This window comes from Varanus komodoensis, unplaced genomic scaffold (assembly GCF_004798865.1).
Source record: "Varanus komodoensis strain SLA01 unplaced genomic scaffold, ASM479886v1 scaffold14_1, whole genome shotgun sequence".
NCBI lineage: Eukaryota > Metazoa > Chordata > Lepidosauria > Squamata > Varanidae > Varanus > Varanus komodoensis.
The window spans coordinates 11,992,783-12,007,858 of record NW_025335438.1 but is presented as its reverse complement, the minus strand read 5'-3'; the positions used below and the strand labels follow the sequence as shown (position 1 = coordinate 12,007,858).

At 39.9% G+C, this 15,076-nt stretch overlaps 1 protein-coding gene across 1 annotated transcript in view; it reads left to right on the top strand.

Moving 5' to 3' along the window:
* CUNH8orf34 (chromosome unknown C8orf34 homolog) overlaps positions 1–15,076 on the top strand; it is a 105,703-nt gene that overhangs the window by 68,242 nt on the left and 22,385 nt on the right. Inside the window, exon 10 of the mRNA XM_044424208.1 lies at positions 5,131–5,204. Coding sequence (XP_044280143.1) covers positions 5,131–5,204 — 74 coding nt within the window. The remainder of the gene's footprint in view (positions 1–5,130; positions 5,205–15,076) is intronic.

The following is a 15,076-nucleotide window of genomic DNA, read 5'->3' as shown; positions in this document are numbered from 1 at the left end:
ACTTGCAATATATACTGTACCTACAAAAAACTACTAGAATCATTCTGGGTTAGAAGCCGCAGTGCAGTCTGTATTTCCTACATGGTGTCTTGTTTGAGGGCAACAAGCTACCCTTGCAACCCATGGCTTGTTGAGGAGTTGTTGAACTCATGATGGATTGTCATGTTCTCAAACCTGGGAAACTAACCCCATTCTTGATTTCAGGAAGCAATGAACCTCTTTCAGCTCTTGCCTGGACCATTGCCAGTTACAGTCACCTCATCAATGCCCAAGCAGCTCAATGGAGAAATAGCATTCACTTCCTATCTCCTACCATGACTGTAAGCCCATCTTTGCTTGCTATGGCTTTCATCTCTCTCCCCACCTTTTGCGGATTCCCAGCTGAAAGCTAGTGACAGCTCCTACAACAAGTGGCACAGTGGAGGGGCCATCACTGATTGGTAACCTCTTTTTAAAACCTTTAAGTATAACCAGCCTTGCTAGTTATACTTGTGCAACAGTTGGGCTGCTTCCTGCCCAACTTGTTTGGTGCAAGTTGGGTTCAGAGCAAAGAGAAAGTGGACCAGAGTATGGAGAGCTAAACCAAGAAAATCTGTAGTATCATGGAACTTGGGCAGCTCACAAAGGCCAGGGATCCTTTTAAAGTGGGTTTTTGATAGGTGCTTTTTGACAGGGATTTCTGCATATAATCTAGACCAGTGATGGCGAACCTTTTAGAGACCAAGTGCCCAAACTGCAACCCAGAACCCACTTATTTATCACAAAATGGCAACACTACAGTAAAACCTGAATACTGAGGTTTTAGTTTAGAAAAAAATACATACATGAACACCTTTGTCTTAAAAGAAAAACACAAAGAGAAAGAGCCATGTTCATGTTCAGTGCTCCCAAGTTGGGGGACGCCAGGCTTGCTTGTGCCTGGGCATGTGCACTCCCTCCCTTCTCGCCCCCAAACCAGCCACCAGGAATGCCTCAGGAGCTTTGGCAATGCTTGAAAGTTTACTGCAGGGGCGGAATGGGGGGAAAGAGACCTAAACTAAAGGTGAAGAGAGGCTATCACTGATCCCTTCCATGCTTCCTTTGGGATCTTCCTTGAGGCATCCCCACAGAGCTGCCAAGCCTTGGTGAGTGGGGTCAGGTGGAGAGAGGGGTCCCCATCGTGCTCCCACTCATTTCGCTTCGCAGCACTTCCAGCCTCCACTTTTCTTTGTTTTGGCCTTCCTCCGCAGGAAGCACCATATTGATTCCAGCCGCCGTCTCTCTCCTCTTCCTTGCTCCAGCTGCTGCTGCTGCTCCGCCACCTCGACCCCATTGCTCGCTTCCTTCGCCCAGCTTCCCCCCCACCACCGCAGCCACCAGCATGGGAACCCAGCCTGCGGCTACCGAGTCAGCACGGTCCCACCACTGCACTAGGAGGGTGGCTTGGGTGGTTGCTCACATGCTGTGGGCCGGGAGGAGGAGGAGTCAGGAGGAGGGTGCCACTGCCAGTGCTCGGCACGCGTGCCCGCTGCTCCCCCACTGCCTTCCTGGCGCACCCGCCATGGCAGTTGTGCCTGCCTCTGGCCACCTGTTCAACGCCGCCTCTTGTGGCAAATCGTGTCTAATAGGTGATTTCGTCACCTGGCGCCGTTACTCTTTCTGAATATGTGCATGGCTGCTGGGCTGATGCTGGGGTGACTTGGCTTGTGTGCCAACAGAGACGGCTCTGCATGCCCACTGTGGCATGCGTGCCATAAGTTTACCATCACTGATCTAGATGATCCTATCAAAATCTGATTTTAAAAGAAAGCATGAGTTTTGACAGGAGCCTGTGAGTTTGACAGGTTGTCAGATGACATGACAATCCATCACAAATAATTCACTGTGAGTTGTTGCATCATGTGAACCCAGACTGTTTCATGCAGAGTGACTTGTTTTGGGGCAGCCGTTCACCCTGGTAACCCATGGCTCATAGGGATTGCTGAATGTCCAATTGCTGTCGGAATATGGCTTTCCAAAGTCAAGACAGAAAGCATAATGCAACCTTTAATTGTAGTAATCCTAGTAACCTGCTATTGGCCTTTCTAGGGCAATAAAGATCTACAGAAACAAATTATGGCAAAGTCTCAGTGAAAAGTTAGGCCAGCAAAATCATGAGAAAAAGGTGAACACTGAAAGTGCAGCTCACAAAGTCCCATAGAGTTCTGTTTAAGATGGGAAGCTTTCCCGATTTTCAGGGTGTAGTTTTCTGCAGAAGCATTGGAATCTGCACTAGTTTTGATCCTGGCAGGGATACCTGGTCATGAGTGGGTGCTTCACTTGACTGGGCATTTTTGCCCTGCACCCTTTTGCTGATGATGGACCAAAAGTGACATCTCTGAAACACCTTCTTTAGCAACATCCTCCTGCTGTTCTGCTCCAGGGATGTTGTCCCTGGCCAAGACACTAGATCGTCCTTCAGGCCAAGTCTTTCAGCTGTAGAAGACAGGTTGTATTTTTCTCCAGCCCTCCCTCTCTCTCTCTTTGTTATACACTTGGGTTAGGGTCAGGGTGCTGGTTGGTAGACCTGAATTCTCAGTACTCTGGTTTCCTATGGCTGGACCTGACTTCTTCAAGTCGGAATAGTTGTCTGGGGCTAAAGCTCTGGTACAAGGTCACAAATCACATAGTTATATTGTTGAAAATCTCAGAGACTGAATCCTTGTGGTTGTGGGAAGTGGCAAAAGAACTGCATACCAAGAGCAACAAAAATCTCTTGATCTTGGCAAACTTTCCCAGAGCATCACCAGTGACACTTGGGAACAACTATTAGTGGCTTGTTGCCTTTAAAAAAATATTTGCCAGTTTTTGCAGGTGAGCACTTATAGCTGCCTCAAGTGAAGTCTTGCCTGGTCAGTGTCCTGCAACTTTCTGCTGTTAAGACACAATTGGTAACATCCATGGACATTAACTAATAAGGCTGCACACAGTTGACAACTGCCACTGAAAAGCAAAGAGACAAAGGGATATGATATCTCCCCTATAGATAAAAAGACAGATGAAACAGGGTCATGATCAGGACAGGAAAGGAGAGACAAGATAGGTTCTGCTGTGTTGGACCCATGGGTTCTGGCTGGAGAACCAGAGGAACAACAGCAGCATCAGGAGAACTCACAATATGCTTGACTCCTATCAGCATACCATAGGTTGTTCCATGAACCAACTACACTGTGCATATTATTTGAAGATGACTTGCTTTGCCTTGTGAACTTTCCCTGTATGGCACTGGCATGCTGCTGCTGAACCTCTAGTACCCCATAAATATTGCTAATGTACCATACACAACCAGTATGTCATTTTAAATTAAAATGTTATTTGCTACATTTAAAAAAAATGTGAGGATGGTCACTGATTCTGGAGTGCATGATTCCAGCCAGTAATTCATAGACTTCTATTGCTCCATCAGGTCATCACTAATAAACCAATTATTTTGCCATTACAAACCTGCAATATAATCTGATTAAAAGGTGCATTTTATATTGAACCTCATTTTGTATAATAAATTGTATCATCATCATCAAATAATATATTTTATGATAATAATAATTCCATTTCCCTTTGGATTGTAAGGGGAGACATAGAAACTTTGCATATCTTATAATTATCCCTGTCACATAATATGTACGTAACAAACCTTCATGATGTTTGAAAAAGGAACTTCCTTAAGAATTCAAGAAAGGTTTTATAAAATGACTTTTCCCTAACAAATTTGCCTGATGAAATCCCTTTGTAAATACACTGTGATCTGATAAAGAAGGTATCACACCCTTAAAATGTTTGAAGTGTTGTCATCTAGGATATAGTAAATCTCAAATTCATAAAGCTATTTCAGCATCTAATATTTTATGGAAAATGCATCACTTTTCTATATCAGTCAACAGATAAATTTGTACCAATTCAAAATTGTCTAATTTATATAGGATTCAATTAAAAAGGCATGTCAAGCATAAATCCATCTTTGGATGGAAGCAGGAATATTACAATAGGGCACACATTCAGATTCATATACTGATGGCAATTAGCAATTAAAGTATCACACCTACTTTTCAGACATAATGTTCAACTATAGTTTAGTACACTGGTGGGGAGTATGTGGTCTATCAGATGTTGTTGGACTTTCAACTCTGATAGGCTTCAAGTCAGCATGACAAGTAGTCAATGATAAGGGGAGGTGTAGCTCACTCCTGCAGTCTGGTTTACTAGTGCATGAACAAAATGAGGACTCTTACACATCCTTTTCTCCTTTCTTCCTCTGGAGCTTCTGCAAAGAATAGATTGGAAGCTTTCACTTAGTTTTAAATGAAACAGGGCTTCTCATTACTTCCACAAAGGTTTGTGCTTCTGAAATTACAGTCGGTAAAAATACAGACACACAGAATCAAGCTATGATTTAAGATAATGGCTTTGTTCACTAACCATAGTTTAGGGCTAGGGAACAGTTTAGGGCCTGGGTATCTTAAGGAGTGTCTCCTTCCATATCCACCTGCCTGCCCCCTAAGATCTTTGTATGAGAACCTTCTTTGTCTGAGATCCTAAGGAGATCAGGAGACTGGCAACCTGGAGAAGGACATTTTCTGTGGAAGTGTCCTGGCTCTAGAACCCACTTTCCAGAATGGGGTGCCTGGTTTTGATGCTTTATTCATTTCAGTGTCAAGCAAAATCCTTTGCATTTCCCTGTATTTTAAGAATTGTGGTTTTTAATATTGGTTTATTATTATTATTATTATTATTATTATTATTATTATTATATTTCTATGCCGCCCATTGCTGAAGCCTCGGGGCGGCTTACAACACAATAAAATACATTGAAATACAATAGAACATAATAAATTAGATATTAATATTCTATTTTTGTCTGCTGCCACTGTACTGTTTTATACTGCTATACTGAGACTTCTGTATAGGATGGGATAGAAATGCCCCAAATAAATAAATAAAATAAATAGTTAAAACTTAACACAATTCCATAGTTCTGTGATTAGTTTTAAAATATCAGCAAAAGCTTCTGATGTCCTCAAGATGTTGCAGGTCTACAGTGGAGTGTTCAAATTGGTAAAAAGTTGTTTATTTACTGGATTGTTGACTTTATTACTTGTTGCATCTTTTGTACAGCACCAGTTCTGGGGGAAGAAATCTCAATGGAAAGCAGTGATGAACTGGAAAATGTAGCCCGAACAACAGAGCAGGTAAGAATACAAACCCTACATGTGTTGCCTTGACTAGTGTACAAGGTTGAAGAACACTAATGAAACAGACAGTACTTTCTTATGAACTGATTCCCAGTTAATTTAGTGAAATGCCAAACTTGGCATACAACTGAAGAATATACTGTAGGTCTGCATTACATTTATCCTCATCAGTAGACTACAACAGTAATCATATTAAATTAGTTACACACTAGAGTCAACTTTTTCAAAATTAAGGCCATTCAATATTCATATTTATCTATGCATCAATATATATTTAGCTATAAAAAGATACTTTCAATTTTAGTAGAGCTCATATTTTTCCAACTGAATATATATACAGAGAGAGGCAAAGGAAATCACTTTTAAATTCAGTTAATTGGTGAGGATTTGGGCATATCCTTTACTCTGCAGTTGAGATCAGTCAGATTTTAAAAACCTGTAGTTGCCTGTTATTACCTTATATGTTTAAATGTTATATGTTAGACATGTCACACATTGTGACATTATAGTTGTCATATTGTTAACCTCTTTCTCATACTAGATCTATATTTCATAGCTTGCTAACTATTATTGAGAGTACTATGATATGATCTCTGTGAAAATAATGTTTTCCATAACATTATTTATTCAGACCAAAAAAGCAATATTTAATTGCACATCATGTACTTGTTAGGGTCTACCTTGATTTTCAGAAACTTATTCAAATAAATATTCAGACATTCATTTCTCAAAATGAGTTAAATAACAGCATAACTTTGTCACTGATGTAAACATCAGAGAAAAGCCTAAGTGCCTTTGATTCTTTTTCCATGAACTATATCAGCTCAGTCAGGGTTGTTTTGCTGTATACTGCAACATTTGAATCCAAAGCAATACTCCTTTGAGTGCTACAGAAAGAAAATAAAGAATTTGTTACTTGTGTAATGTATGTTGTTCATAGCTCTAATGGACTTCAAGATTCTCAACCCAAGCTCACACTTTTACCAGCAAGACAGGTGAAACGCTGCTGTTCCTATCCTGTTTGTTTATATTTTAAATTGATAATAACAGGAGCCACATAAATAAAATCCAGGAAGCCCATAATCAACTTTATATAGCAAAACTTTAATAGTAGTAATAACATTAAAGATATATTAAACAAACTAAGGGCAAATCCTGTACATGTTTTAGGCAAAATAAAAATCCTACAATTTCCAGCATTCTGGGAATGAATTTTATGAGTTTTCTGTCTGAACATGCATAGACCACTGGGGAGATTATTTGAAGTTGTGGACAGAATTGTCATCAATATGCAGATGACACCCACCTCTGCCTCTCCTTTATATTAATCCACGTGAGGCAGTGGCTGTTCTGTATCAATGCCCAGGCACAGTAATGGACTGGGTGAGGGCTAAGAAACTGAGTCAATCCAGGCAAGGCAGAGGTACTGTTAGCAGATGGTTCCTCTACCTGTCACAGGATTGTTGAGTGTGTGTGTGTGTGTTTTCTCCTGCAACATTTAGATAATATATCAATAAATATACAAATTACAAGGGATCCTTCTTTATGACAACATGAAAAAAGTTAACTTGTGTACCAAATTACTGTAATTTCCCAGATGTCCCATGGATTGCTCATTAACCATGCTGGTGACTCCTTGGACTTGATGCTACCTTGTCTAATGAGTACTACACAGACTGAGCATCTTTTGTTGCAAGTTTGTTTAATCTCCAAGCATTTTGATGGTGCTTCTGGACTCATTTTAACCAGATCCTTCCTATTTATTCCTCGTTACTTCCCTTTTTTTTTAACCAATTCTGTCAGTTTAGAGAATTGTCCTTTTGAAGTCAAATATTTCTGTGCTGGACTGTTTTATCAATATATAGTTTAAATATATATTAAATCTGATAGTACTGTGATCACTTTTTCCAGTTAGTTCAGCACCATTGATATCTTATTCTGGGCAAATTCATTTAGAATTACATTTGAGTATGTCTCCCATCTGGTCTGTCAAAGTGTATAAATAATATATATAAATAATCAACTTCATTTAAAAAAGAAAGACTAAAATTTTAAGTCACAGACTTCGTAGTAAAGATGAGTTTACATGAGAATTTGAAGGAGGAATATGTGGCATATTTGCATCTAATAATACCTGTAAAAAGTGATACTGAATTTGAACATATGCTAATTTTGGTTAAAAAAATAGAAAACATTTAGAATGTCAACCCCAAAATAACATTTGTTAAAAACAGAGAATATTGCCTCTGTCAATTATTTATGAAGGTTTCCCTGCCTGCATAACTCTGAATCATGGTTTGTGAAGGACTAGCTTGCTCTGCTTTTGGTGTAAAAAAAAATGTGCTGGTATACTGCCTGCCATACAGAGCAGAAAGCCTGAAATTTCAATTACATGGCATTTGAAGTAGAATAGAGCCTGATGTTGGACATAGGGATTAAAAATAGCTCTCAATATTGGAACAAAGCTCTGTGGAAGATTATTATTTTTAGATTACATTAAAAATTGAGTAACTCACATCATGTGCATGAACACATCATGGTGCAAAAAGAACTGAACAGTTGATGAGCTCTGAAAATGAATGATGTACAGAACACTACATTTCATTAGTTGTTTTTCTTGAATAATAATTAGGCTTCTTAGAATCTCTTCAGTCAGGGTTAAGGGAAGTGACAATTTTGCAGGATCATGAAAAGTATTTCACAGGATTCTGAGATAGCCATGATAAATATTTCCAGGTCAGCTTGATTAGAGGAGAATTCTTCAGCTATTTATTTGAGACCCATGAATACTTTTCTTTGTTGTAGAATTGTGTCATAAAGCTGGCACTTTAAAGAACAGAAATCTGGAAAGGTAAAAAAAAAATCCAATCCACCAAATTAATTATTCTGGAAGGTGGCATTCATTGTTTAATAATCTCTAAGTTTTACTGCAATTAACTCAATTGAAATGTGTTTAATCTTGGTGTCTTTTAGTTGTGGTTCCCTGGTTTTTTGTATATATTCAGTCAGCAACCAGCCATTATGAGCTTTCCATTGCCCTTGTCTAGGAAATGGAAAATCAAAGGGTTCTGGTGCTACATCTATAAATCCATCATGAAATCTGTTTCTTAGGATAAAATATCTGTGAAATTTCTGTGCAAACCTTTTTTTGTTCTTTACAAGAAATATTAGAAACACTTAGTTGCAAAAATGTTTGCTAAGGACAAGCAGTGCTGGCTCCAGGTTATTGAGGGCCCTTGGGTGAGATGCCCTCCTGGGTCTCATCCCTTACTGAGTTCACTTTCTTGCTCCCATTGTCACCAGCTGCTGTTTGTTCTCATTCTCTTTCTGATCATTGCATGCAGTTACTTGCTTGACAGAGAGGGTCAATGAGGAAGGAAGCACTGGCATCCGCTCTTCATCTTTCTTCCTACCACTGTTACCAGGCCAAAAATAAGAGTCAGGAAGACAAGCTGACTGCAGTGGTGAAAGGGAGAAAAGGCCAGGGGACACTTGTCAGTCAATTCTGCAGGGATTTGTGGGCCCTCAGCAGATTTCCAAATGGGTCTACTCTTGACTCTAGCCCTGCAAGCATCTGTGTATAGGTGTGCCTGCAGAGCATCAACATTTCCAAAGGGGTCAGAATCTACTTCTCAAAATGGTGCTGGTTTTCCGTGCCAGATCTTAGCAGACTGACCTCATCTGGAATCTCACTGCATCTATTGTATTAAGTAGTATTACTCCCAGTATCATCATTGGTATGCCTAACTTTATTGCACCTACATTACTTAATATACTAACCGGCACCAGTGTATCTAGCTCTTTTGCACATTGCCTCTTGCCTCTTCCATTAGAGCTCCTCTCTACCTATCTCCAGGAAGCAGCAAAACCAGGCTTGCAAGGTTTAGACAGCGTACTCTCAGGTGAATGCAACAAGAGTAGTGCTGGAGTCAAACTCATATCAGCTCCAGCCACCACAATTCATAGTGGGCAGGTGATAGGATTATACTATAATCAGATCAGGAGGCCACTCCCATTTAAAAGTACTTTTACCAATCTAGAAGTGTTTTTCTACGTCAGGTAAACCTGGGAGAGCAAATCTAATATCTGAAAAATCAGATAAAATAGGGGGCTCACTAGATAAGTTGGGGCACCCTTTCTGCTTCCCCACAACCAGAATCCCACACCCGGATTCCTAGTTTGTTAGGCCCAAATTCATGTTGGGTATTCAGGAAACGGGACATCTAGCCGGTATTTAACAACTGCTAGCATGTGTTGCAGTGTGGAACTATGAAAACAAGTGGAAATATTTTGATTAAGGGAGGACTTACATGAGTGGTCGAGGACGGTATCATTCAATTTGCCCTTAGACATGCTGAGTCTGTTAGGGATTGGATTTTTCTTAAGCTGTTACTTGTGCAGAGTCCTTTTCCTTTGAAGAGTTTCATTGATCTTGCAGGTTTTAAACTCTAAATTGTTTATAGGTCATGTTTTTAATAAGTATGTCTGTTGTTGTTTTTCTAAATGGAATGACAACAAATGTATATGATCTAATGTGTTGCTTAAATTAGACACAAGAGATAGTTGCTTTTTTTTTTTAATATGTTGCTATTAGGACACACATTTTTCCAAATCTATAAGGAACCAGTTAAAGTAGTGATTGAATCTCAGCTTTTTTGCTGTTGTTAAATGTCCATGCCAGTAAGAATTTGTCTGGAGTAACCTGAGTAAAGGCAATAATAAATACAATGTAAGTGAAAAATAATGAAGACAAGGGACAAAAATACTTTTAAACACTGACATATGGCTGACCTCAGCTACTGGCGAAAGCTTCTTAACTTTATTGCTTTAACAGTTTTCCATGGCTGTGATAGCTGGGCTCTTGCCTCAGTTCAATGTTAGGTAAGTGTGGTCCAAAAGTAATATTGACAAAGATGTTTTAATCTCTTTTGTTTGAAAAATGTATAACACTTCGTTGGCAAATGCCATTCATATACAGAGTATAACATCAAAGATAAATAAACAAAGGGCATAATTCTGTGCGTATTTAGGCAAAATAAAAACCCTACAATTCCCAGCATTCTGGCTGGGGGATGCTGGAGGTTTTATGAGTATTTTCTGTCTAAGCATACATGAACCACCAGGGAGATAATTTGGAGTTGTGGATCAAGGTGTCATCGATATGCAGATGACACCCAGCTCTATCTCTCTTGAGATGGCTGTTCTGTATCAGTGCCTGGGCACAGTAATAGACTGGGCTAAGAAACTGATACAGAAAAGGATCGATACAGATAAGGAAGAGGAACTGTTAATAAATGGTTCATCTACCTGGACAAGTGATAGTTAACCTGTTCTGTAGGAGACCACATTCTCCTGAAGAATGAGGTTGATAGCTTAGGGGTGCTCCTGGATCTAGCAATCTCTGTAGAAGGACAGGTAGATTCTGTGGCACAGAGCAGCCCTTATCAGCCTATATGTGAGTCTGCCTTTGTTGAGGTGCAGCTCAACATGTAAACAACCCACATGTTCACGAGCAATAAAACTAAAGTCCTTTATTGCTACTTGTCTACAAGATGTACAACTCTATAGATAAGCTCTTCTGTTGAGGTCTTTGGAATGCAGATGTTAATCCTCTAATGGTGTCTCTCCCCGAGCCCACCTGGGACTAGCCGTCCTGGTCATGCCTTTCTTCCCTCTGACGTAACAAGCTCTGCCTTTGCTCGTATCTTCTAAGAATTCTACGATTGGTCGCTAGAGAAAAGTCTATTACGCCCCCTGCGTCTCCTGTGTCATGTTCAGGATGTTCAGCGTCAGTAGGAGGAGGGACAGCCCGCTCTGACTCCTTCTGAGTAGAACTCGTAGTGTCTTTTCCCTCGGGGCTCTCTTGCTTTGATGTGGGCTTGGGTGTTTGCTCAGTGGGCAGGGAGTCGGGGAGGTGCAGCTATCTGCTCAGCCACCAAGCTAGGTTGTGGGGTTGGCTTTTGGATACAGGGTCCCAAGCACAAGACCTCCTCCTGAGGTGCTGTCTCTGTCAGGGCTTCAGGCATGACAGCCTTTGAAAACTGTCCAGAAGTAGCAGCTGGTTCAAAACAAGGCAGTAAGATGGTTATTAGGGACTGTCCAGCACAATCATATTAGGTCAGTACTTTACCATCTGCTCTGGCAACCAGTCCATGTCCAGGTGCTGATATTGAAAGTTCTGGTATTACCCAAAGGACTACCTGAAGGATCATTCAGGTATATATACCTTCCATATATACCTTCCTGGCCCCTAAGATCATAACCAGCATCCTTCTGAAGGAGCAAAAGGAAGTCAGGTGGGTGACTATTGAGAAGCAGCACCCCAGCTATGGAATGAACTTCCCAGAGAGGCTAACCTGGCACCTACATTGTACTCTTTTCATTGCAAAATGAAGAATTCTTCTTTTCTCATAAATGTTAGCTTCAGTCTGTTTTAAATTAAACCCTGCATTGTATTTTAACTCTTTGTACTGCTGCTAGTTCTTCCTCTGGTTTTTACTTTTGTTTATACTCTGCTTTAACCATTTAATTTTTTATTCTTTGAACCACCCTGGAGCTATGGCTACTGAGCAGTATAACAATGCGATAGGTAGATAGATGGACGGACGGACGGACGGATGGATGGACAGGGTTGGTTACAAGGCACAGGGCAACCCAGGAGGACTCACTGCTGCCGCACCCCCTTTTTCTAAGGACTTCAGGCTTATTTAGCAGTCAGTAGAACATAGGTCTAGAAGACGCCCTCCATGTTAACATTGATGTACACAGCAGGACCCCTGCATCAGTGGGGAAAGGTTCGAAGCCCCCACAAATGCCTGAATCCATTTATAAGAATGAACACTATATACTGTATAGTACATATACATTTTTTCACAATTTCACAAATAGAAGATTCATTCTTACCATATACCTTAGCAATCTCAGCATATAATTTTTTCTTTCCCTATTAAATTGAGAATTTTCATTTAAAGGAAACAATTTACAACCTCTGTTTGGCACTTTATGACCTCTCTTTAGGACTGTGGTCAACCATGGTTAAATGAAAATGTTGTAACTGAAACACCAGAAATGGGGGTCCTGCTATATTTTTTTTCTTGAAACATATATACCCATATATATATATAAACAGATGAGTGACGTTCAAACACAAAATTATATCATTTATAGGTAAGAAGCAAGTATATTTCATAGGAATTCTTGTGTGTAATAATTACAAGGACTCCTTTATGACAACATGGAAAAAGTTAGCTTGTGTACCAAATTACTATTCCAAGTAAGACCAAATTCCAATTTGAACAAGGCTACTTCTAGTCATCTGCTACTGAACTGATTTTCATTCATATTAGTTTAACTCACACAGTGCAATTTCCCATTATTGTTATATTGTTTGTTTATAATGCAAGTGCATCATGTAGAATTGTTAAGTGCTAATGAGCTATTGTACTGGCTCATTCAGACATTGAGCATGAATGAGAAAACAGACTAATAACAGTTTACTGTAGCTGTTCCTTGATCAAAAAGTTTTCAGTTGTGCATGAGCATTTGGCAAACTGATTATAAGCCTAAGAAATGTTTTTTCAGCTTTAGCATTATGAGCCAGTGCATCCAGAGTCTTGAGCAAGAAATGTTTGTTGGCTACATGGGATGCATAATTATATTTGTACCAACATTGCCAGGCAGAAACAGAACAGTATCTGAAAGGTATGGAATCTTTCCATTGAAATTTTTCACTGACCAGTATCTCTCTTGGCTGGCCAGATTCCTTCAAAATGGCATTACTTAGCATATTAATATTTCTGGATTTTCACTTTTTAGGGTTAGTGTTAGGGTTAATGAAAATCTTCATTTTCATTATAAAATTGAATTCACTGACTGATAAGGAAGCATCAACAATATTGCAAACGGTAGCAGGGGGACCTCTTTTTCCCCACCAGATGTCACTATGGAGTCAGAATTTTAGTGGCTAGGCACCCATTTGTCTCTGCACTGTCTTGCCTACCTGTTTTGAATTCAACTTGATTAAATATCTGCAATACAAAGAAGGGAAACCAAACAAAAATGTCAGTCTTGTGATTAGCATTTCTAGTTACACTGAGAACTCAGGTGGCAAAAGACACCTGCTGCTGTAGTAGGTAGCTTAGAAGATAGAAATACACATAGAGAGAACTGTGTGCTCCTCACAAAATCTCTCTCTCTCTCAACTAGTCTCTGGAGAGGCTGCAGTCAGCAGTCTTGACACTTTGCTGATAGCAAAGAACAGATTCACGACTGAGTTATACATCTGCTCCTCTGCTTCTGGTGTCATACGGAAAGGTGTTTGTACAGGAAGTACAGTTACATTATTTATTATCTCACTGCTGGGGTGATATGATATGTGAGTTACACCTTGGAAATTACATGGCAAGTGTGAAAAATAGACACATGTAGCACTTAAGTATCTGCTGTTTAATGTATAGCCAGTCTCCCAGTAGCCTTGACCTTCAGATTCTTAGATTCAGCTCAGTTAAGGAAAAAAAGCATCCAATAACTTAATTCTTATTCTTTGGGTTATGTTGAGCCACTCTGCAAGTAAGCTAGCATGGGTTGTTCGATGGACAATACTCCTGATAAATGTTTGGATTTGCTATGGCTTATTCTCCCCACATTGTGCTTTAGTCTTTTAGCTGGCTTTGGCACATATCCTAGGATCCATTGCACTATCCTTGTCCTGGTCTCCTTCTGGCTTCCGTCACTATCCTTCTTCAGAGCACTTCCTTAATCTGCTATCTTTTAAAAAAAGAACATAAATGTATTAATTCCATCATGTCTCTCAAGTACACAAGAGCACAGAATCAATTGTTCCATTTGTGCATTTTTGTCAAATGTCTTGTATGTTTCAGCTGTCAAACAGCATTGAAAGGCGGGTGGGGGATAAAATAAGTCCTAAAGAGGGATGGACAAGATCTCCTGCTTAGCAATGTAATTGTTTTGCTCTCAAATGCTGAACTGACACTTGTCATTGTCTTCTCCCTTCTGAGTCTCCAGCAAGCCCAGAAAGGAAAGTTATTGGCCTTTCCATCTTTACTCAGTTACTTTTCAGAGTTGTGCAAATTCTCTTCCCCCATTTGCTTCTTATGCAAATATAGAAGCCAGGAAATAAATGGATGGGAAGTTTGTACAAATTTAGAGTCTGGGCATAAATAGAAAAGAAATATGTGTCACGTATGTATCTGCTCCAAGACGCGATCATGAAATGGAGCGAGCAAACAACTCCCTTACTAAAGACTTTGAGAACTGTTGGAAGGGAAGAGGACGCTGACAGGTGTCCATTCAACACTTAAACATGAGAATATTATATTGCCAAATGGCAGATATTCTTGTCTTTGGCTGCCCTACTTTGGTACACTTCTTTTGTATTTTTCTTTTGTTTGGTGCTTGCTGACAGATGAACATGCATAGCTAGGGAAGACCATGCATCAGACAGTTAGATCTATAGCCTTGCAAAAACTGGATGGGTAAAAAGACCCTCATCTCTTTACTCCCAAAATAGCAAATTATTTTTAAAAAGCAATGGCAAATTAGTGATAGTCCTTCCATGGTGCCATTTGAGAATTAGTGGAGTTGTGGTCACCGACAACGGAAGCTGTAGACTGCATGAACCAGATTGCAAAGTTTTTGCTGCTCTAACCAGGAAACTCTCTAGCTGTTCCCAGCAACCCATCATAAAAATTACCTTGTTGGGTTTGGACAACATGACAAGCTACCATGAGTACCAATAATCCTGAAACAAACCATGGTTTCTCAGGGTGACTGAAAAAGAAGGCATCCAGCAGAAACTCTGTCAGATCTGGACGAAAACAACTCACTGCAGCTGAGTATTTTTGATACAC